At 44.6% G+C, this 24,032-nt stretch overlaps 1 protein-coding gene across 2 annotated transcripts in view; it reads left to right on the top strand.

The window, feature by feature from the left end:
- NKD1 (NKD inhibitor of Wnt signaling pathway 1) overlaps positions 1-24,032 on the top strand; it is a 190,991-nt gene that overhangs the window by 130,178 nt on the left and 36,781 nt on the right. Inside the window, exons 5-6 of one of the 2 annotated variants that reach the window (XM_006121139.5) lie at positions 14,886-14,992; positions 17,885-17,980. In XM_006121139.5, coding sequence (XP_006121201.1) covers positions 14,886-14,992; positions 17,885-17,980 — 203 coding nt within the window. The remainder of the gene's footprint in view (positions 1-14,885; positions 14,993-17,884; positions 17,981-24,032) is intronic. The other variant, XM_006121141.5, reaches the window with a different exon arrangement.

Raw genomic sequence — 24,032 nt, 5'->3', positions numbered from 1 at the left:
AACTAAGATAGGGTTGTCAAACATCACTTCATTCATAGCAATCAAAATAACTATATCCTTGCTTACTTTGAAAGAATGAAGAGGGAAGGGCTAAGATGGTTTCCTCAGGGGAAGTACTTTGGTGAATCAGTTGATATTCCACATTTCAGATATCTTCAGCGCCCCTGTTATAATAGCAAAAGTAGCAGAAACAGTTTTTTCCTTGAACATCTAAATTAGAGGGAAGTGGGATGATATTAAAGACTGCATTATTAGTAACATTCCTCCTATTCAGTCTACATTTGAATTAAGGATTTTTGGGCTCTAAATGTTTCTCCTTGTGGCACGGATAAAAATATCTAAAGGAATAAAGAAATTTAAACATGGCACATACATACCTATAGGCTAAACCTTACTAGTCTGGCACACTCTGGTCCAGTTACATCCATGGTCAGGCATGATTTTAATTAGCCAAATGTCCACTTGTCATGAACGCGGCCAAGTTTCCTGGGGTCCTATAAAGTTTGTTTACAGCCACCATGTGCCAGATCGGTTCACCAGGGTTAGCTCCTGGTGGACCTCTCCCCCACTTATATTTACCTGCAGGTACTAGTGATTGCAGCTCCTGTTGGCTGTGGATCACCATTCCAGCCATTGGGAGCTACGGAAAATGGTGTCCTGATTTGTGCCTCTTCCTGCCTCTCCCATTGGTCAGGATTTGGGATCTGTGGCCAATGGGAGCTGCGATCACTGGTACCTATGACTGAGCTGGCAAATATAGTGGTGGCGGCCCACCAGGAGCTAACCCTGGTGAACCACCAGTGCTTTGTTGCCCACCCCTGTGCTAGACAATATTGACGTCCTGTGGTTTGGCAAATTCTCTGGTTCAGCATCAGTCAGGTCCCAAGAGTGCCAGACTAGAGAGCGACAAGGAGTCCTGTGGCACCTTATAGACTAACAGATGTCGCTTTTGCAGATCCAGACTAAAATGGCTACCCCTCTGAGACCAGAGAGGTTCAACCTATACAACTTATTGTGAGGTGGTAAGGCATCCTCCCCCTTCCCCAGTATCTGCATCACCAGCCAAAATTAATATATAGCAGCCTTTGAAGGGGGGAGAAAATCCAGGGTGGTGGTGTTTTTTTTGTTTTTGTTTTTATAGTTTCAAATTATTACTTCATGTCCCCATCTGTCAGTTCCCAGTGCTAGAATTCAGCACTTTGCTGATAATGCTACTGGCAAGTGATCCCTATGAAAGCATCAGTTTTTACTTAACCGATGCTTTACGAGATTGAATTATATAGCTTGTGATAGCAGATTGCATCCTGCTAATGTAACTTTTGATATGCTCCCTGATCAAACACATATCTTGCTGCTACAGGTATCCTGAATCATGTGAGACAAAGCTTGTGAAGACTTTTTTTTTTAAGATGGGAGTAGGGAAAAATTATCTTTTTGATCTCCAATGGGAAAAAAAACGCTGTTCTGTTCCGCCTTTTGGCTAAAACAACAAACAGTGTTTTAAAATTTAACTTTGCTTAATTAATTAGTAATTCTGTTTAATGCTGTCTGATCTTTATCCAAAAGGTGTTCTGAAGCTTGAGAACTAAACATCAAAGTAGGCTGGGTGAAGATGGTCAAATAAAGCAGTTAATCTGGCAGTTGCTGTTGATGAAATGTAGGGAGTTGGGGAACTTACTGGAATAGAAACCATAACCAGGTAAAATGCTGCAAACTGTTTAGTGGCAAGAGTGTGAGGAATTCAAGTGTGTTTGAGCAGAGAAACAACCAGTAGAGCGCAAATGGGGTGTATCTAAACTACATGGCTCCATCGATGGAGCCATGTAGATTAGGCTGATCGGCAAAGGGAAATGAAGCTGCCATTTAAATAATCGCGGCTTCATTTAAATTTAAATGGCTCAGCGCGCTAGTCTAGACGCTCCCGCGCCGACCTGAAAGCCCTTTATCGACCTCCCCATTATGCCTTGTAGGATGAGGTTTACCAGGGAAGTCGATAAAGGGCTTTCATGTAGGCAGGGGAGCGTCCAGACTAGCGCGCTGAGCAGACAAACAGCTGATCAGCTGTTTGTTGGCTCAGCACGGCAGCCATTTAAATTTAATTGAGGCTGCGATTATTTAAATCGCGGCTTCATTTCCCATTGCCAAACAAACTAATCTACATGGCTACGTTGACGGAGCCATGTAGTTTAGACGTACCCATGGATTGCTGCATGATTAGACACATTTTGTGCAAATACTTTTTAATTAAATAGAGGCATTGGAAAATTTTCTTCATTTAAAATAAAAAACCTGTAAAATACTCAGATCCCATGCAGATATATCAAACATTTGGGGTATGAAAATAGGCTGGAAACTGTCAGCTAATTTTCACACACATTTGTACATGTGGATATTATTTATCCATGGAAATACTTTGATCCCTGATGACATTCAAGGAAACTCCAATTCAGAAATGCCTACTGATGACGAGTTAGTGGAAATAGGTATCAAATGGCTGAAGGATTATAAGGAATTTGGATTGTTGGCCTTTTTCCCCCCAACTATCACAACTACATCATCGCCAGCCCTATTTTGGTCATTACCAGATGTTTCGTGCTTAATGAGCACCTCTGAATAGGAAATGGACTCTTAGTCTCACAACATCATGTGGCTTTTAAAAACCCTGCCGGTGTATAATTGAGCATTGTCATTGATGTTTGTCCAAGAGCCACGAGACAATGAAATAGCATGAAATTGCTTCTTACTATATTCACAACATGAATTTCTGAATCGTTCAGCCCACTCCAATGGGAAGTGCCACTGTTGCAGCTCTTGCTAAATTGCTTTTCTGCCTTTTTCCTACCAGACTTGAGAGAGACAATTAATTTCCCCAAAGTAAGCATGAGAGGTGGCAGCTCAGTCTTTGTTGTTTTGAAGGGTGTGTCTAATTCATCAGCTTCAGCTTTCAACCCAAGAGAGCTGAAAACACGTCTGGCATCAGCCCAGTACAAGCATGTTTTCCCATGTGTTTTCTCTTGTGGCTGGGGAACAGAAATGTTGCTTGGATGTTCTGTGAATGTTTACCCAAAAGTAGGGGTACTTCAGGGAAGTAAGTTTAAGCATCTCAGAAATGTATTTCAATCAGTGCAGTGGTATAAAAATAATTCTGTGCTTAGTGGGGGAGATGTTTCTTCATTTATATATTCAAGAAGAACTTAAAAGTGAAATTTGAATTTGAAGGTAATTGCCTGATAAAAAGAGTTCTTAATCTAATTTTTAAAATAGACTGCTGTTTTGATTGACATGCAGTGATATAGGATTGTCAGTTGTATTTGTCAAACTTGCTATGAAATGCTAAAGATTGCAGACTAATTCAGAGAACCTTTAGCAATTAGAGACTTGAAAATGCATATAAAGTTCTCTTCTCTATCCCTTTGGTCTGACAGTCCCTGGTTCTTGAGGATGGTTGAGTTGAGGAGTTTAGCATGCAGGTGCTGAGTGGTGTTGGTAGCAGTGTTTTTGCACAACAAATTATGTTCTTCTACGTGTCTGACAATTTTATTCTTTACTATTGTTTCAACTAATTTGCCCGGTACTGACGTTAGACTTACCTGCCTGTAATTGCCAGGGTCATCTCGAGAGGCCTTTTTAAATATCGGAGTTATATTAGCTATCTTCCAGTCTTTGGGTACAGAAGCTGTTTTAAAAGGATAGGTTACAAACCACAGTTAATAGTTTTGCAATTTCACATTTGAGTTCTTTCAGAACCGTTGGGTGAATGCCATCCGGTCTTGGTGATTTGTTACTGTTAAGTTTTTCTATTTGTTCCAAAACCTCCTCTAATGACACTTCAATCCGGGGCAGTTCATCAGATTCATCACCCATAAAGGATGGTTCAGGTTTGGGAATCTCCCTAACATCCTCAACCAGGAAGACTGAAGCAAAGAAATCATTTAGTCTCTCCGCAATGGCTTTATCATCCTTGATTGCTCCCTTTGTGTCTCGATCGTCCAGGGGCCCCACTATTTTTTTAGCAGGCTTCCTGCTTCTAATGTACTTAAAAACATTTTGCTATTCCTTTTGGAGTTTTTGGCTAGCTGTTCCTCAAAATCTTTTTTGACTTATTACATTTTTACACTTAATTTGGCAGTGTTTATGTTCCTTTCTATTTACTTCACTGGCATTGGACTTAAAAGTTGCCTTTTTATCTCTCACTGCTTCTTTTACATGGTTGTTAAGCCATGGTGGCTCTTTGTTTAGGTCTCTTGCTATGTTTTTTAATTCGGGGAATACATTTAAGTTGAGCCTCTATTATGGTGTCTTTAAAAAGTTTCTATGCAGCGCTCAGGGATTTTACTCTAATCACTGTACCTTTTAATTTCTGTTTAACTAACCTCATTTTTTTGTAATTCCCCTTTTTGAAATTAAATGCCAGAGTGTTGGACTGCTGAGGTGTTCTTCCCACCACAGGAATGTTAAATGTTGTTATATTATGGTCACTATTCCCAAGCAGTCCTGTAATAGTTACCTCCTGGACCAGATCCTGCTCTCCACATTGGTGAGCATAATCCCAGCTCTACATACAAAATGATGGGATCTGAATTAACTGTCCTGGCTCAAGAAAGAGGTCTTGTTGTTGGTAGTTCAAACAAACAAAAAGCCTGATCCCAAAGTATCTCCTTTATTCCCCAGAAGCACACCCCTTGGCTGCCAAAAGAGAGGGGCCAGCTAGAGCTGCAGGAGAAGGCAGAACTGAGAAAGCAAGAGCAAGGGACTGGGGGAGTCAAGAAGGGGACTCAAGGGCCAAGCTGTGGTGGAAAGAGAGGAGCAGGATCTTTAGGACTGAGCAGGGGAGAGATGTGTGGAGCTGGGGGAACCATTTAGGTAGGCTCCCACAGGTCCTGGAGAGCTCACCTGAGCACAGAGGATAGGAGCCTACCTAAATGTGATCAGGGCAGGCCCCAGAGTTGCTTCAGCCCACAAAGGAGAGCCATAATTGGCCCGTGGCACTGTCAGTCTCTGTAGCTCTGGATGGGAAGAGTTTCTTCCCATTGAACCCTACTGGAAAGAGCATTGCCTGATGTGGGAGGAAGTGGGGTGTCAGAGTTCAGGGTGTGGACAGTTGCGTCTAGTGGTTGGAGCCAATGTCAAGAGTAAGAGCCCAGAGTGAACGCCAACGTCAGGAATGAGAGCCAAGGGTCAGAGCTGAAGTCAGAGGCCACATACCTAGTTAAGGGTCAGAGTCGCCTTGAAATGAAGCAAGCCAGGCACAAGGCTGGGACCACAACAGGGCAGAATCTACAGTAACCATGGGCAAAGGCTTTGAGCAGTTGCTAAACTCTTGCTGCTGGATTTAAGAGCTGGTCTGCTGATTCTTCAAGCCAGTCAGACTGCCTGCTAGAGGCCAGGTGTGGTAAATTGTCCAGAGACTCAGGCCCTGATTCCTGACAGTACTCCTTAGCTACTTAGCCCCTAAGAACCCCAGGGCCAGGCTTCTCAGGGTACTTCTCAGGCAATTCTCACAGTAGATCTGGGACATGGATGTTCTCTACCAATTCCCAAGACCATTCATCTGGACCATAGCCTATCCCATCCACCAGATACTGGAGCCTTCCTGTAACTCATTGGCAGTTGCGGATTCAGTGGACCAACTGCACCTCTTGTCTGTGAACAGTTATGCTTGGTGGTGGCAGGCCCCAGCAGTTTGAATGTGGCCTCTCATTATAGGGATTTAAAAGTGCATAGCTATAACATGAAGACCACTGGGTTTACTCATGCTTTCATTTTGCAGGGACCCCAGTGTTGTAGTCTAGTTTGGCAGAACTGTGGCTTGGTTTAAGGTTCTGGTCAGGGAGCCATGTCTTGCTTCCTGTGTCAGGATTGTGAGGCATCAGGATGATCTTGGTCCATGTGTTGTTTATAGGCTGCTTTAGCATATTGCAAGTGCTCCTTGAGCTCCTGATGTGGTTGAGAGGCTATTTCCCCAGTGACTGGTAGAGGAAAACATGCTGGCAAATCTGAGTGGAAGCAGGGGTGAATGCCACTGTTTGCAAAGACTGGGCTATGTTGGGTCAAGGCATGAGTTGCATTGTTATATGCAAATTTGGCATAGCACAGTAGTCCTAGTGGTAACTCAGAAAGTAGTGATGAGATTGGTCTAAGATTTGATGGACTCTGTTTGACCTTTAGTCTGCAAGATGAGAGTCTTGATGTCAAAGAGTCTAAGAAATTCCCACCAGAATCAGGAGGTGAATTAGGGTCTCCAGTCTGATACACATAGGCGTGCGCAGCACATTTCATTAGGGTGTGCACCCAGGGAATTTTATTTTTTATATTTATTAAAGGTGAACATTTATTGAATACTCAATCATAAAGGACTTGCTGTGAGCGAACGCGGGCTTTCTCTACTTTTCTACATTCGGCACTTAGTGCAGAATACAACAATCCATACTTTAAAACTAAAAGAGCGTACCATGTGATTAAATTAAAACGCAAAGCCACTTTTTTTTGAGACATTAGGGTGTGCCTGGGCACACCTGGTACACCCCCTGCGCACGCCTATGCTGATACAATGTCTGTTGGTAACCTGTGGTAGCAGCAGATATTTCCAAGGAGCTGTCTCTTGTGCAGTAGGAACAGTACGGCATGAGATTGAGGTTGCCATCATTGTTAGGAGATTTGCGACAAAAAAAATCAGGATTACTCTGTATCGTCTGACTCAGGCTCAGATTAAATGGTTGTTTAATTGTGGTGTACATATTTTGGCTCCCAGTGGGTTTTTAATTGTGGTATAGACATATCCAGAGCGGCATAGACTAAACAACGCGTTCTATTTTGTATTTAGTTAAGTAGTTAACACATCTTGTAAAAGCTCTTTCCAAGTTAAGTGTTCTATACAATATGTATGCAGTGTTGTTTTAGTCATGCATGTCCCAGGATATTAGAGAGGCAAGGTGGGTGAGATACTGTCTTTTATTGGACTGGCATCTGTTGGTGAGAGAGCCAAGCTTTCAAGCTACATGCATCTTCTTCAGCTCTGGGCAAGCTACTAAGTGTGTGACAGATAAATATGAGATTGAACAGATAGGTTAGCATAGCAAATTTTCACCCTTTTAAAAATTTGTGGATCCCTAAATATTTCAAATGGAGGCATGGACCTCTCTGAAAAATCTTAGACATAGGGTCCAGGATTCTATGGACCATAGGCTGAAAACCCACTGTTCTATGGTAATGACAACCTTCTGCATAGCCATTTGACATGGTCTGTGAAACCCCAAGCGTCTGCAGACCAGAGGTTGAAAACCACCGGGTTAGCATAAATAGCACGTATTCTAAGGGGCCATTCAAAGTGAAGTGGCCAGTTAACACCCCTATGGTCTTAGAAGAAAAAAGGGAGAGGGCTAGTGAATTACACATTGCTGTAAAAAATCACAAATCCAGTGCCTTGGTTCAGTCCATGATATTTAGTGTCTAGCAAAGTTATGAATTTAAACTCCTAGGCTACTCTTTTGAAAATGTCATGAAGTTTCCTTTGAGGATAGGTCAGCTATAGAGTGGCTGCTTTATGACAATGATGGTTATATGATTTTTTTCTCCTATCGTTTTCCTATGAGAATTCCTTCCAGATCGTGAGTTCATTCAAGTGATTGATTTTACCAACATAGTTGTTGGAGGCATTTAGTGCACTGGACACGGTACACCACATGTTGTGATGGATGTGTGTCGGACCCAAAAATATTGAAAGGCATATTGTGGGAGTGTTGTTCATTGTTGTAGTGTAGATACGTCTGCAGATTTTGCATCTGTTGTTCTGGCAGGATCTGGTGTCCAATGGGGACATGCTTCTGCAATGTGTTTCAGCTATCTTGTCTTTCTAATATCTTAGGACCATCACGGCTACAACATTGCAAGCAAGCTTTACATTTAAGAGGCAGTTGAAGGGTTTCTGGCTCATATGACACCAAACAATGATAATGGGAAGTGTCATTAATAGAGCATCTCTATCTGCTAGTGACCATATGAAGAACTACTTGGTATTAATGTCTATTCATATACAATAAAACCTGTGTTATCCGGCATGCCCTATGATTAGGGCATGCTGGTAACCTAAAAGTTCTGGTTATGGGAGGGGGGCAGGAGCCGTGCAGGGCCTATGGGGAGAGGGGGCACGGGATCCATTCGGGGGCCGGGATGTGGCCTGCTGGGAGGGGAGGGGGCCACGAGCTAGTAGGGGCAGGATGCAGCCTGGTTTGGGGGAGGGTGGAAGCCAGGGGGTGGGAGGCAGAGATGGTGGGGGTGGCCTGCCACGGGGGAGGGGGGAGCTGGAGGCACAGGAGGGCTGGCCTGCTGGGAGTGTTAGGAGCCACAGGGGGACCCAAGATGCTTGCTGCTTGCTTCCGGCTGCCGTTTGCCTCTCCCCCAGGTATGTGCTGCATGCTCATCTGAGGAGCAGCCCTATACTTAAAGGGCCAGTTGCTGCCCTTTTTTTTTTTTTTTTTTTTTTTTTTTTCTTTTCCCGGGGGCAGAAATTTGCCAGTTTCTACAGTTTTCCAGATGCTTAAGTTCTGGATAGCGCAGGTTTTACTGTATGACCATTGTGGACTTCATAGTCCCTCCTTAGTCTTTTGCTGTCAGTGGTTGGCCACATTGACTCATTAAATACTTTCTATCTAAATTGCTGTCCTCCCAAACAGGCTTTCCGGTAGCACATCAGAATCTGTGAGCAGCTGTGTTCTAAGACTTAACAGCAGTACAGTGCAGATCTTTCTCAGCTTCCTGTGATGAAGCACTGTTAATCAAAGTGGCTAAAATGCCTAGTGCAGTTGTGAACTTCAGACCAGATTGAAACAGTGCCTGTGTTTGTGTTGGGAAAGATTGTCTACTAGAATGCTCAGTGCTTCGTATCGGTTAGGATATGAAAAATCTACAGTGACAAGTCACCTGAGCTGGGGATCGGGAGCAGCTCTAATTATATTTCTGTTGCCTGCTGTAAGTCATAGGTGTGTGAGTGATGCCTTGGCTATTACAATAAAACCAGCTTGTTTGAAGTGAAGTGTCCTATGCTTTCTGTTACACAAAGAGCAAATCAATCATCTTGTTTTGTTATTTATAAGGTGGTTTTTAAAGACAAGTTGGTATCGTTACCTATTTCTCTTGTTAAAAATAAGTAAAACTTTGAACATAGAGCATAATTCTATCGAAATGAATCCCATGCCTTTAATATGGTAATAATTCAGTCTCTCCCTCTCCTGCAATTTTGAGCAATTGGATGGTAATAATTAGCAATCCTTGGAGGAAAACATCTGCAAGTACACTTAAGTCAGTTAATTTGTATTTCATGAAAGTGGAATTTCACAATTTTTCCAAGTTAATATCTTTTTTCCTTTATTGTCTTTCCAATCTCACATATTGTCCAGAAACATTTTGTGGTGTCTTAAAGTTATAGAAATGAATACGTGCCTGTTAGTAATGAACAAACAAAAACAAGAACATCCTAAAGAAATATAGCAATATTTCAACTTGCACAATATTTTGACAGAGAACATAATTTTTTGGAGGGTATGGTCCCTTTGAGAAGTAATAAAAATATATTTTTCCAGTTGTGAATTTCCACAACAAAAAGGGAACGTTTCCATATACGTGTACACATAGTGTGTCCTCTGATGGCTTGTTATCTGAGTGGGGAGGGAAGCGAATATTTATGCACAAATGATATACTCTAAATGGACCTATTTCTGATGGCACAGACATTGGAAATATGAAGCTATTCATTTTCCTCCCTCTTTCGAGATAGCAATCAGGTCTGGTCTAGTTTAATATCATTGGCAGGACTTAGTGGAAGTTCACATTGTGAATATATCTGAACCTTGGCATGTGGCTCAGTAGTGGATCTCTGTTTACAGCGCTGCCAGTTTTAACTGTCCCAAGGAGACATTCACATCTGATTTATAAATAAGTTCAGTATGTGTGTATCTCCTTTACAAAACAGAGCAGCAGACAACAAAGCATGCTTACAGTCCAGAATAAGGTCAGAAATGAGAAGCAAATTTGAGAATATAGGGCTCCAATTTCACACAACATAATAAGAATGATTATTCAAATATTTGTCACCATAAAGTTCAGATGTCTAGGTTTGGACGTATATGCGCACACACGCTCATGCTCACTACTTGGATACATGCATATATTTCCATTTACGCTGCTTTCACCACATCCTGTGTCATTTGCACCCCTTTTTTCTTTGTCAAATGAAATATGACATCGGGATGAGATTATCTTATTTCCCTGTTGTCAGAGCTCAGAAATGAATAACTGATTTCAAAGGAAAATTCCCTCGAGTAATAAGACCAGTGATCGTTCTAAAACAATGGTCAGAAAAGCTCAAAGGAACTATTTTCTGACATGTGAATTTCACACACTCCTCCCACAATCCAGTTTAACTTTGTTTTTGAGTAGTCTAATTTATCAGAGTACATTTATACCTGTTACATGAATCATACATTAAAGGAACTCTTCCCATCTGAACATATGTACTGTACATCTGGAAAGGTTATTAAACATAGCACTGAAAACATAGTCTTTGAATCCAGAAAGTAATTCTGTCCTATTTGGCTCTTTCCTCCTTTCAGCCCCACCCAGTGAACTGGAGTTCTGATACTCTTTGCACATGTGAAGACCTTCCATTCACATCTTTGGAAGAGCATAATATTGGAATGAGAGAATAGGGTACTTTGATTCTCTGGCAGAAACACCCCCCAACCCCACCCCTCCAGCGTAACAGGGAAATGTTTCTGAGGATTCCCCTTGGTCCACTGAGAGGAATGTTGCGGAGATGCTGTTCCTTCCCCTTGTAGAGAAGACCCCTTTTTATAAATATGTCCCTTCTAAAAATATCTCCAAATATGAACAATGTTTTTCTGAGGACTGTCTGTGGTTCTAAAGAAGCCATGGGTCTGACGTCGGAGCAGTCTGGTTTAAATATGCCGGTGTACAATCACTGGGCAGGGTGGGAAATAACTTCTGATGTGGGGGGAAGCACTCCAAGATTTTGGAAAGTGGTTGAGGGCCGCACTCTTCCATGGTATTAATGGAGGAGGTGCAGGCTCTGGGATGGGGGTTGGATGCAGAAGGGAGCTTGGAGTAAGGGGGTGAAAGAGGCAGTTGTGACTTAGGACAGGGGACTGGGGAGCAGGGTTTTGGGATGTGACCTAGGGTAGGCGGAGATTGTGATCTCAGGCAGGAGATTGGAGTGCCAGATCTGGGAGGGGATGTGGGTGCAAGAAGGGGGCAAAGGATTTGGATGTGTGGAGTGTGACGTAGTGGGGGGTAACTTGCTGGCTGCTATGCTGGGCAGTGGGCTGTGGGTGACCTCTGCTGTCTGTAGCACGGCCCAGCAGGGCAGAGGGTGAGTCATTATGCAAAGGGGGCTCCAAACCTGCCTGACCAGCTACCCCCCAGGGAGAGAAACAAAGGAAGGTGGAATGCCGCCCCTGGCTGGGGGGCAGGGCTGGAAGAGAGTTAGTTAGTTTCTGTCTGGGAAGCAGGGGAGAAGGAGCTAGGGAGGGGGGCTGGGATTGTAGGGCCCAGCCACCCCCCATCTCAAGGGGGGGGGGGGGCTCTGAGGCCTCCTAACTCCAGTTCCTGTAACCAGATTATATCAGTGCTCTGCTGTATCCTGGAGAAGCAATAAACTCCCTCTATTCTACTGGCCGGTGGAGTCTGTCCGTGCCATTACGGGGGTGCAGGAGGCGGGAGATCCCGACACGCCGTCACATGGAGTAGCGGGGCAGGAGTGGGGGGCAGAGGGTTGGGGAAGGGAGGGTTGGGATGCCAGAGGCAGGCTCTGGCCAGAGACTTGCCAGTCAGCAGTCAAACCAGCCTACCTGCCTGTAGAGCTAAAGTGGACTTTTGTCAACAAAACTATACCTGGGTCTACACTATTGCCGAGTTCTGTCAACAGTAAGTTGACAGAACGCAGCAGTTTTGCCGATGGCGGTAAACCTCATTCTACGAGGAATAACGCCTTTTTTCAACAGTTATGTCGAAAAAAGGCACTATTGCACCTACCCTGTGCTTTTTCAAAAGAGTGTGTCTAGACTCTGTCCAAAAGTGGCTTGCTTTGTCGACAGAACTGGCTGTAGTCTAGACGCTCTTTTTCAACAGAGGCTTTGTCGACAGTATCTGTTGACAAAGCCTCTGTCAAAAAAAGCCTGTAGTCTAGACATACCCAAAGGGAAAAACGCAGTTACAATGTTTTAAACAATAGCTCAGTTCTTCTAAAGTAGTCCATGTGACATACCACAGTAGTACTAAATACCTTTTGGGCTTATCTCCACTACAGTCAGGATGGACTACGAGGCCGTTGTTCCACCTGGGTCAATGAAGACCTGCTAAATCAGAGGTCTCAGACTTCCAGCCTGCGGGCCATCTACAGCCTGAGCACTTCCCCAATCCAATCTACGAAATAGATTGAAAAAGTTATTTAATCAGACCTATGCGGCTGCTGGCTTGGGGACAGGGGGGTGGTATGCAGGGACTCACCTGCACACACGGCTCCCAGCAGCACCCCAACACCCATATAATCCCAGCCACAGAGGGCGCTGCTCGGTCTGGGAAGCTGCGCTGGCTGCCTATCCCATGATGTGAACCATGCTGGCCAGGGAGCCACCTGAGCTGATGCACTTTGCTGGGTTTCACTTACTGGTACCCTGGGTGGGGACATGGGACCCTAGTGCGAGGGCCAGGATGTTAGTGGGAAGGGGTGGGAGAAGTGGGATCCCAGAGCGAGGGTGCAGATGTTAGCAGAGGGGATGCAGCTCAGCACAAGGACACGGGGTTGTCAGGCTAAGGACTCTGGTCTCTGTCTGGACACAGGGATAGATGCTATCGACTTGCATGCACGATATTGCCAACTTCAAGTGTTCAAAACTCCTGAATCAGGTCCCCACCATTGACAAAGAGAATGGCTTCTTGAAATCACAGCTAAAAATGGGATCTTTTTATTTGGCATCTGGTGTTGAGGTCTTTGGCTAAATTCGGGGCACATTTTCTAGCTTTTCTCCTCAAACCATGAGACCTAAAGTGTTCTTTAAAAAAATGAAAAAGAAGTCTGGGATTCTCTTTTAGTACCATGCATCAACAAACGAGCATAACCTTCTCAGTCAGAATATTGATAGCAGTGCATGAGGCATTAGGTAGTGAAGCTCCCAGATCTGGCTTAATTCTAATAACATGGTTGGGCTTTTCTGGGGTGGCGGGGGGATAAGAGGGGGAGGGAGCAATGCCAATTATCAGGAGGCTTGTGATCAGATCAGGAGAGTTGGCATCACTGATATCCAGGACCTCTCCACAGCAGCATGGAGCTAGCAGCCAGAAGCCACTCTAGCCCCACTCCGCTACTGGTGGTGGCAGCAGGGGCTCCCAGAGGGTTTTTAATTGCCTGGGGACAGCAGGCGGGGTCGGGGACCATGCGGGTGGGGGAAGGGAGCATGCAGCCAGAGACGCATGGTCCCTTTTACTCTTCTGCCGACTCCAATACTCCACTGGAATCAGATGAGTAAGGGGAGATTGACGGGAGAATTTCTTCCATCAATCCCATATGGTATGGACCCCATGGTAAGCAGATCTAAGCTACAGCAACTTGAGTTACACTAAAGATGTAACTCAAATTGTGTTGCTTAGATCAACTTTTTTCCCATAGAGCCACCATAGTCCTACTGAGCTGTTTAGCAGTTCACATTTAAATGTCTGGTTCCAAATTGAGGGAGGTCATTTCTGCTTTGTCAAACCTTATATTGAAGAGTAGGTAGCTGGGATGTTAAATATAGGTATTGCTAAGTGAGGGATCTTAAATGGTGCAAGGGTAAATGTATTGAGTAAAACAGATTCCAATGTCGAAGTTCAAGAATGCTAATTGTGAGGGCCATAATCTTACCTTAGCAGGGGTGAGAATAGGGCCATATTCTCACCATGACAGGGGCCAACAGGAGATTAGATAACTAAGAATCGCACTTGCAATGAATTGTGGGCACAGAATTGCAGGGGATATTATTTGCACATCCAAAATTGCACTTGAAAAATCTGAGGCCAGTGCTAAATATTGGGCCCTAAATTCCATAACTTAAAAATACTGATTATTTTTAGATCTGGGGCTACTCCTTAGATAGCAATTGCCACTCCATACGTGCCTCAGACTTGAATGGGAAATCTTTGTATTGTGTTTTCTTCCTTGTTGAGGACTCGGAAATGTGCTAATGTGAAGCTTTTTACAAGTGTTTTTAAGTTATGCAAGTGCAACTAGTTCAGTCAGAACATTTGGGAAAAGTATAATTTTTTTATGCATAATTCTAAACACTGTTTTAACTTCTTGGAAAAAATCTTGTGGCTTCAACCAAGCTTGGAAAATGCGATCTAAGGAAGAATTTAAGCAAGTACTTTTGAGCACTCTAGCAGGGAGATTGGAATAGATCGAAATGCTTTTCAACTTCAGTTATATTATTGGCTCTGTTAAATTCTTCCCCTTTTTTTGCAAGTTTAACTTACACAGTTTTGCAAAATGGTAGGCAAAGGTGTGCAACTAGTTCATATTAATATTTCTAGCAGATTTGTATTCTCATAGTGCTCTGTTTGAACCTGATATAGAATCTGTTGAAGTCAGTTGGAGAGGCTCTTCAACAAGAGCTGATGGGGGAATGTCCGTTGATATGCTCCAAGGTAATATATCAGATACAAGAAGAGCAAATTGAGTATAGTAGCATCTCTTCCATACACGTTTGCTGAAATCAATTTTTACTTTAGATAGTATAAGACTTTTGAAACCAAATAATCCAATTTGATGTGATATAAGGCTACTTGGACATTCCATCATAAACTTTTTTCTTAAATACACTTTTTTTTTTTTTTTGCAGTGGCTTTGCCTCCAGAGAAGACAGATGGAGTTTGCAGTGGAGATGAAAAGAAGGCTGAGAGAGAAAGTGATGCACGTATAAGTTCCAGAAAACAACTAAAATTTGAAGTAAGTCACCAGTTTTCGATCATTCAATATTCTGATATAGTTAATTGAGATAAATAGCCTATGACAGATTTTCAATTTCTGGGTTAAGGCTTATAAAGGCAAGCTGCTAGCTGACTGCAAAACACTCTGTTTACCTCATAGGTACGGGGGATCGCAGATCCTATTGACTGTAGATCCCCATTCCTGGCCAATGGGATCTGTGGGACGTGGTGTCCCAGTCTGCACTACTTCCTGCAGTTTCCATTGGCCAGAAACAGCAATCTGTGGCCAATGGGAGCTGCGATCACCCGTACTTGCAGAGTTGCAAGTAAACAGAGCATCTTCCAGCCGGCTAGTGGCTTGCTGTTACAAGCCACGACCCAGAGTTTGAAAATCCCTGGCCCGTGGAACAAATATGGCAATGGTTGCCTCTATTCAGTTCCCATTGATTGCACTGCACGTCAGGTTGATGTACATCAGAGAGCAGGATTTGGCCTTAAGCCTTTATTTCGCCATTTGCCTGAGTATTGTTTTGTGGGATGGTTATTCCGTAAGTCAAATAAAGCTTAATGATGATGAGTACTCAGCAGGAGCTGGAGTGTATGATAAGGAGAGTTGTTAGACGTTGCTATGTTCTTGTGCACTTTTAAAATGTAACTGCATCTGCCACCCACTATGTTATCATATCCTTATATTACCTTTCATAGTTAAATCTGCCCAGTGTAAAAGGTGTTTGTGAAAGATTCCGTAGCCCTCAGTGTTTTGTGTCTGGGCCTCCAGAATGAAATAACCTGGGGACCTTCTACAATGGCAATTCATCTGATTAGATGGAGGGGGAATAAAGATCCTGAGGGGAATTCATCTGAAGGCCTATTTCCTTGTAGACTTATAAACATCATAATACTGCCAGACATTCTGCATAGTTGGCAGATTTTGCTTATAAAGGGAGAGATTTAATAAATACGAGCACTGAAACATGCTGTCATCTGGGTAGAGAATTGTCTGTCTTGGCAAACAGGGAGGCACATTGGTACTGGCAGAATAGCATGCATTTTATCCGTCTTTACTCCAGCAGACATGGCAGACTTCTGCATTTCATTTCTGTCTGTCTGTCATGTTAATGAGCTTTGCAGTCTTCAATTATTATTTGAAAGACCATATAGCCATCTTATAATGTTGCTGGAACATATTTTCTTCTCTGGAGAAAATTTGGTAGCTCTGTGTAAAAAGTAAAATTACTTCTTACTGCTTTCAGGCTGAGTAAATGGATCAAGCTTCTCCATGAGCTATTCCTATGATCTTAGTCATTTTGACAGATGGTTTTCTTTCTCTCAAACTTTAGGCTTATTTTATATTCTACCTTGAGTAATGGACATTTCTCACACATGAAAGTAATGACAAATTACAATTAACAGTGCTCTGATGTTTGACTATTGGAGGACACCTGTCAACGGGATTGGTGCCAATTTAGCTGGAACTTGACCATACCAGCAAAGACTGTGTTTGTTTCCAAGTAGTTCTTGGCATGCCATAAAGGTTAGCACTTGGTACCAGGCTCCATGACTAATGCAGGGAAGATTGCCATGTTATTAACTAACCAGGGCACATCCTCACATAAAGATCTAGGCAGTATGGGATAGGGAACTGTTAATATTTGGCAAGAAACCAAGTATTGATAGTTTTTCCTTGTTCTCTGAATCAAAGCTTTCTAACCTTGTAAGCTAAGGGCTAAGAAGAATAGTAAATCTTTCATTTTATGACCAGGTATAAAGGAATCAGAAATGCAAGTGTCAAGACGAGAGGTCTAAATCTGAAGTGGATGTGATTTGGCTTTTAAAGGAGATGGGAATGTTTGTGTAATATGAAACTGTGTTTCCACAGTAGAGTGTGGGGCACTTGGCAGCTTTCAGACGAAGCTTGTTACAACTGAGAGAAGACTGCCTTTGAACTCAGCAGGGGATGGGGGTACCGTTAACTGCTGTAGGGAATTGGTTTCAAGTCAGCAGATAGACCAGGTATTTTGAGCTCTATCATGCTGAAGCTATTTGGAACTGTTTATTTTACTTGTATACAGTGTCTTTTATTTTAATTGTGCTGTAACTTTTCGGTTTGCCTTTTGTGACTTTGAATGATTCTGATTGCATGGGTCTGGAGAGAAAGCAAGGAGCTTACAAGGAGGTGACCGGAGTAGTTCAACATCCATCTTTTGTTGTTGCTGGTTGTTTTTATTTACACACTCACTCACACACTCACTCACTCACTAGCAGAAGCACAATTAAAGTAAGGATCAGGCAACAATACATATTGCATGGGAAAGGATTCTTACCTCTCAGTTCTGAATCAAGTTCACTTTCAGTAACTTTGGTATCGTGAATATGTATCAAAGGTTGCCGAAGTTAATAGTGAACATTGAGTGTGTGTGTCAAAGGCAAGTTTTACTACTGAGGGTTTGTACCGTGCATCCATTTTGTATTAATGACCACTTCTGATTCAAAGGCATGCTGCCTCATACCATGGTTCAGTTTTTGCCATCTCTCTCTTTTCTCCCCGAGTTACATGGAGTTTTTCTTTTCTTTTTTTTTTTTTTTCTTTTTTTTGTGGGAGATCTTATATTGTGTTCTCAGAACTGCATCAGGCAGCTTTTTTTTATACTTCTGTATTTCATAGAAGTAAAAGTAGAAAGTGTTTCTCTGTCTCCCAGAAGTTTAGCCCAATGGAATTAAGAAAGGAACTTTGTTGTCATGAGACTCCAGTGCAGTGGACAGAAGGCTTACCTGAACAAATCCTAAGTGCTTTTCCCCACGAGCAAGGAAGGAATAAAGAGAACCACTTATTTTTTACAGAGAAACATAGTTTCTTCGGCAAGGGTGCCTTTTGCTTTAGGTAATCAGTTGCTCTTTGCTTGTTTCTTAGGAATTGCAATGTGATGTGTCTGTAGAGGAAGATAACAGGCAAGAGTGGACCTTCACACTGTATGACTTTGATAACAACGGAAGAGTCACACGGGAGGTAAGCAAAGGATAGTTGCCCCTTTGTATACAGCATTTGCTACCAAGAGAAGCGATTCATAACAGGAACATTTTTTTTTTCTCCTGTGAAATAAACATGTCCCGCCACTTCAACAGCAGTTTTCATGGAACACCTTCCCTCCCACAAACAACCCCACTGAGAGTTTACTGGTTTTGGAATTACTGTACCATCTTTTGAGCTGGTCGCAGTTTAGTGTGTGGAAGAAATAGTACTGACATCTGATGGGGGGAAAAAAATCTGAAACCGCTTTGTCTCCAAACTCATTGTCAAAACAAACCCCAGCAAATGTACATTGCTCACTCCCCTGCCCTGCTTTTCATAGTCAAGCTGACCAAATAGCAAGTTTGCTTTTTGAAAATTTTCTGTTCCTTTCATAAACATTGGGTAGCAATCTGTGCTGTCATCTCTGTCAAATTATAGATTCTCCCAAATAAACCTTGTGACACTTACTGCAGCATACCAGGCAATGGCTATCTATCAGTATAAGACAGTGATAGAAATGTAGCCGTGTTAGTCTGGGGTAGTTGAAGCAAAATGCAGGACAATGTAGCACTTTAAAGACTAACAAGATGGTTTATTAGATGATGAGCTTTCGTGGGCATAAGACAGTGGCATAGTGAGCCCTTCGGGGTGCGTCTGGGCAATGAAGGGAGTCAGGCGTTAAGCCCCAGCGCCTGGACCCTGCTCCTGGGCTGGTACATCGGGTTGGCTGGAGCAATGGGACAAGCACTGGGTCATGAAGAGTCCTGCAGGGCTGTGGAGTGGGCCTGGATGCAAAGCGAGTGGGTCATGGCCAACTCCAACCCAGCCATAGCTATGACCCGGGGAGGAAATGTATCCCTACTAAGATTTTCAGGATATTTTTTGTGTACTCATTTTCCAAAGCATATTAACCGGAATGAATCGCACATCGTGAAATGTGTCTTCTTTGAATGTTTGCTCATGTCCTGCATTGCGTGCACCATTGCTGGAGATATTTCCCTCAGTGGCAACTGTGGGGCAAATTCTAGTGCCCTCTGGAGTTGCTTTATGCTCCAGTGTAAGGGGCACTGCCGGTCACACGCACTCATATTTCCTTCTTACTGCCCACTCGCTGCTGATCCCACCAGCCACAATGGGGCACCTATGAGCTGTGGTGTCCGGAAGCAGGAGGGAGCAGAGTGTGTTAGGAGCAAGCTCTACTTGATTCCAGCATCCTAGTTTGTGGCACATCACTAGTTCCCATAACCCTGCCACCTTATGGAGCCAGAAGCAGGTACCACTACCCTGTGGGCACCGAGAGAAGAATTCCCTTCAGAGAATGTATTGTCAGATCACATCAGCAGCTCTTTCTCTGACCTCGAGTGGCCTCTTTACCAGGAGCAAACCTTCCAAAATTCATCTCCTAAATGTGGAGGCCTCTCCAGGTGGACCTGTTCACCACAAGACAGAACAGAAAATGCCATCAGATTTGTTCACTGCATGGGCACAGCCCAGGCTTGCTCTCTGCTGCCTTCCTGTTCTCTTGGGAAAACCACCTACTGTACGACCTTCCCCCAACCCTCTTTTGTGCACAAGGTTCTTCTGAAAATCGCACAGGACAAGAGAAGAGTTATCCTGATAGCACCAGCACAGCTGCGCCAGCATTGGTTTGGCACACTCCTGGACTTGAGTGGCATCTCTGCTCTTGCTCCTACTCCATCTGGACCTTATTTTCATCTAACTTCATGGATGCTGCATGGCTGAACAGGAGTGTTCAGAACAGTTTCAGCGGGTCTTGCTAGGGAGGAGGACTACATGCTTGGCCAAGTGGAAACATTTTGCTTGTTGGGCTTCTGAACATGATCTCTCTCCATCTCAATCTTCCCTTCATTCTATCTATTTGCTGTACCGAACAGCAGGGCTTGGCCCTCTTGTCTATTGAGATGCATTTGGCAGCCATGTCAGCCTTCCAGCCCCTTGTGAATGGCAGGCTAGTGTTAGTAGTAACAGTTCGGTTTCTCAAGGGTTAAAAAGTTTCTATCGTAAGGTTTATGAACTAACCTTTCCTCCACCCCGATGGGACTTAAATCTGGTCCTGGGGAAGCTCATGCCCCACACTCTTCAACAATTAACACTATGCTCCCTGCTATTTCTCACTGGGAAGGTTGACTTCTTGGTGGCGATCACCTGTACCAGAAGGATCTCTGAGAGTAAAGCCATTATGTTGGAACCACCTTACGTGGTGCACTGCGAGGACAAGGTCCAATCGCACCCCATCTAACCTTCTCACCAAGGGTGGCATCGCTATTCCATAACAACTGGGTCCTATTATTGCTACTTCCTGAAACCTCACTAGAACTCCGAGGAGCAATGGCTTTAATGGCCCCTGACCTTCTATATTGAGAGAACTAAAACCTTCCACACATCCACACAACTCTTTGTGGCAATAACAGAAAGGATGAGAGGACTACCCATGTAAACCCTAAGGATCTCATCCTGAATAACCACCAGTATTCCAGTTTGATACATTTAGGTGAACGTTCTGCCTCCAGCCATCATATCTGCTCTTTCCACAAAAGTCCAGGCTTTGTCAGTAACATTCCTCATGGAGCCCCAATCCAGGACCTCTGCAGAGCTGCAGTCTGGTTTTTGGTGCATGCCTTCATGTTTCACTGCACTATCACCCAACAGGTCTGAGGCGATACCTGTTACAGAAGAACAGTATAGTCATGAGCATGCCCATAAACTCTGAGTCCACCTCTTAGGGTACCACTTATGAGTCATCTAGCATGGAATGGATATGAGCACGCACTCAAAGAATGATAAACAGTTATTAACATTCTGTTACTGTTGTCCTTTAAGATGTGTTGCTCATGTCCATTCCATGAATCACCCTACTAACCCTCTGTAGGAGTTACTGACAAGAAGGAACTGAGAGGCTGTGAGACTGGCAGTCCCCTTAATACCAACCCATAAGCATGTGGCTCCAGATAGCACTAGAGCCAGCCCAAAGGATACCATTAAGGGGAAAATGTCCAGCAGTGGTGTATGCACTGCTTACACATGTAGCACAGAATATGCATGAGCGACACCTCTCAGAGAATAGTACTGTATATTCCGGCGTACAAGACGACCTCTGAAGTTAAAAAACATCCCCCAAAAATCGGGGGTCGTCTTGTACGCCGGATGCCCCGCCGCCGGAGCCCCTCCGCGGCTTTGAAAGCCTCGAGGGAAGCCGGCGGCGGGGCATCCCAGGCGCGCATGGGCTGCCCCCCCACCGGAGCCCCTCCGCGGCTTTGAAAGCCTCAGGGAAAGCCGGTGGCGGGGCATCCCAGGCGCGCATGGGCTGCCCCCCCTCCGGAGCCCCTCCGCGACGGCGCGGAGGGGCTCCGGAGGGGGAGCAGCCTATGCACGCCTGGGATGCCCTGCCGCCGGCTTCCCCCGAGGCTTTCAAAGCCGCGGAGGGGCTCCGGTGGGGGGGGGGGGGGGCAGCCCAGGCGCTCCTGGCAGCTTTGCTCCCGGTGCCTCTGGTCTGCTGGGGACCATCTCCAGCAGACCAGGGACACCGGGAGCAAAGGAGGCGGAGGGGCGCTGGGGTATAAGATGAAAACCTATCTTTTAATTAAAAAGATAGGGGGTCGTCTTATACGCCCAGTCGCCCTATACGCCGGAAAATACGGTAGTTACAGAAGGATAATAACATAGATTTTTGCTTAGCTTGAAAGCAATATACCATCGCCAATTATTTGCAAAGTTTTGTTCCTTGGCTTCTGTGTCTTTAAATGATCAGCTGCAAGAGTCATTCTCCTTTTTCATTTAAGTCAATACCTTTAAAAATTAGCAAGACTTATGTGAACAGGACTACAAAAAATACTGAAACTTGGTGGTGACAGATGAAAAATGGTGCTAGGTGGTGCACAAGACTGACGTGGAGTTTCTTTTTATGTTCAGTCAAAACTGTCTGACAAATGAAGGGATTGTGCAGGTTTTTGAGAAAAGTATGCAAATGGAGTACCATTATTAAGACATTATTATTTTATATTGTGGTAACACACAGTGTACTCAAATGAAATTTGGACTATAGTGTACTAGGGCACTGTTCAAACACAGAGTAAGATACAGTCTTTGTTCCCAAGAACTGAATATCTAAATAGATGAAAGAGAGAGAGAGGGAGGGAGGAGGTATTACCCCTATTTTATTGGGAATGGATTTACAGAGCCATTAAGTGACCTGCCCAAAATCATGCAAGAAATATGAGGTAGAGCTGAGAATTGAACCAGATCATCTGAGTCCTTGGTCTGTGCCTTAACCACAAAGAACAGTGTTCTTCTGAGAAACAGAAGAATATTCAGAATTGTCCCTTAGACCCATGCCATCAGGAGTTCCATGTGTGAAAATACAGAGAGTAGGCTTTTAAATATACGTATAATAACTATCTGTAATATTCGTGTTACACCAACGAGCTTAATTTGACTGTACTTAAAGAATGTTTTGCAGCCAAATTCTGCCTCTTCCTACAAGAGGAGACAGCATAGTAACTGAAACAAAATCTGTGCAAGGATTGAAAATGATATTAACTGTGACGTCTGGGGTTTGCTATATTCAGTCCTGTATCTGTGCCAAATATTTGTCTTTTAGCCCAAGGGACCAAGTAGACTGATAATTTGTTTCTAGCCGTGGTCATATGTGAAGAACTGCCAAGAATATATACCAATGGAAAGCTTTCTAACTCTTCACGACACTTGTTTTTGTCCCAGTAGGCTGCAAGATTCTGCATCTTAAAGTTGCCATTTGGATTATCCATCTTCCTTGTTGAACGATTTTAAAAGTCACTCTTAAACAAATATCTCGGAAGCTAGGGATTTCAGTTTTCAAATGTCCTAGAATTTCTCATTTCAGCAGTTTTTGAGAGATTAGCTGTCACCATAATGGGCATGATTCTGCAATCTGGTGAGCATCCTGCTTCTGATCGAGCAAGGCATTTGACCCATACTTCACTTTTTTGGGGAAAAAAAAGGGAGCACGTTTAAAGTTTAAACATATGTTTAGTGCTTTGCTGGATTCAGAACAGAATGGTTAGAACAATCCCAGTGTGAGGAAGATTGTTGCCTTCCTTCTCACAATACAGGCAGTCCCCGGGTTACGTACAAGATAGGGACTGTAGGTTTGTGCTTAAGTTGAATTTGTACTTAAGTCGGAACTGGCGTCCAGATTCAGCCCCTGTTGAAACTGACCAGCGGCTGACTACAGGAAGCTCGAGACAGAGTTTCTCTGCCCCGGGCTTCCTGGAATCAGCCTCTGATCAGTTTCAACAGCAGCTGAATCTGGATGCCTGGGACAGAGCAGCTGGGGCGCTGCCGGGTAGGTCTCCGCAGCGCCGCACCTCGGCGCTGCAGGGACCAACCTGGCAGCACCCCACCTGCTCTACCCCAGGTGTCCCCAAGTCAGCTGCTGCTGAAACTGATCAGCGGCTGATTCCAGGAAGCCTGGGGCAGAGCAACGCTGCCTCGGGCTTCCTGTAGTCAGCCGCTGGTCAGTTTCAGCAGTGGCTGACTTGGGGACGCCTGGGGCAGAGCAGCTGGAGTGCTGCTGGGTTGGTCCAGTAGCGCCGCTCCTCGGCACTACTGGACCAACCCAGCAGCACCCCAGCTGCTCTGCCCCAGGCGTCCTGATTCAGCTGCTGCTGAAACTGACCAGCAGCGGCTGAATCAGGACACCTCAGGCAGAGCAGCTGGGGTGCTGCCGGGTTGGTCCAGTAGCACCGAGGAGCGGCGCTGCGGGACCAACCGGCAGCACCCCAGCTGCTCTACCACAGGCGTCCACGAGAAAAGCCTGGTCTGCTGGGGGGGAGCGCACTAGCTGCGTGCCCCCCCCTCCCCCCCGCAGACCATGGAGACGCGGGCGGCGGGACTGAGACGTGCCGCGGTGCCGCCGCCCAGGTCCTCCGCGGCTTTGCTCCGCGTCTCCCTGGTCTGCTGGGGCCTCCCACCCCCAGCAGACCAGGGAGACGCGGAGCAGCTTTTCTCGCCCCGGAGGACGAGGGCGGTGGGATCGCGGCGTGTCTGGGCG

Source organism: Pelodiscus sinensis, chromosome 12 (genome assembly GCF_052426305.1).
Source record: "Pelodiscus sinensis isolate ZL-2025 chromosome 12, ASM5242630v1, whole genome shotgun sequence".
NCBI lineage: Eukaryota > Metazoa > Chordata > Testudines > Trionychidae > Pelodiscus > Pelodiscus sinensis.
The sequence above is the reverse complement of the archived record's forward strand: the minus strand, read 5'-3'. Positions and strand labels throughout refer to the sequence as shown.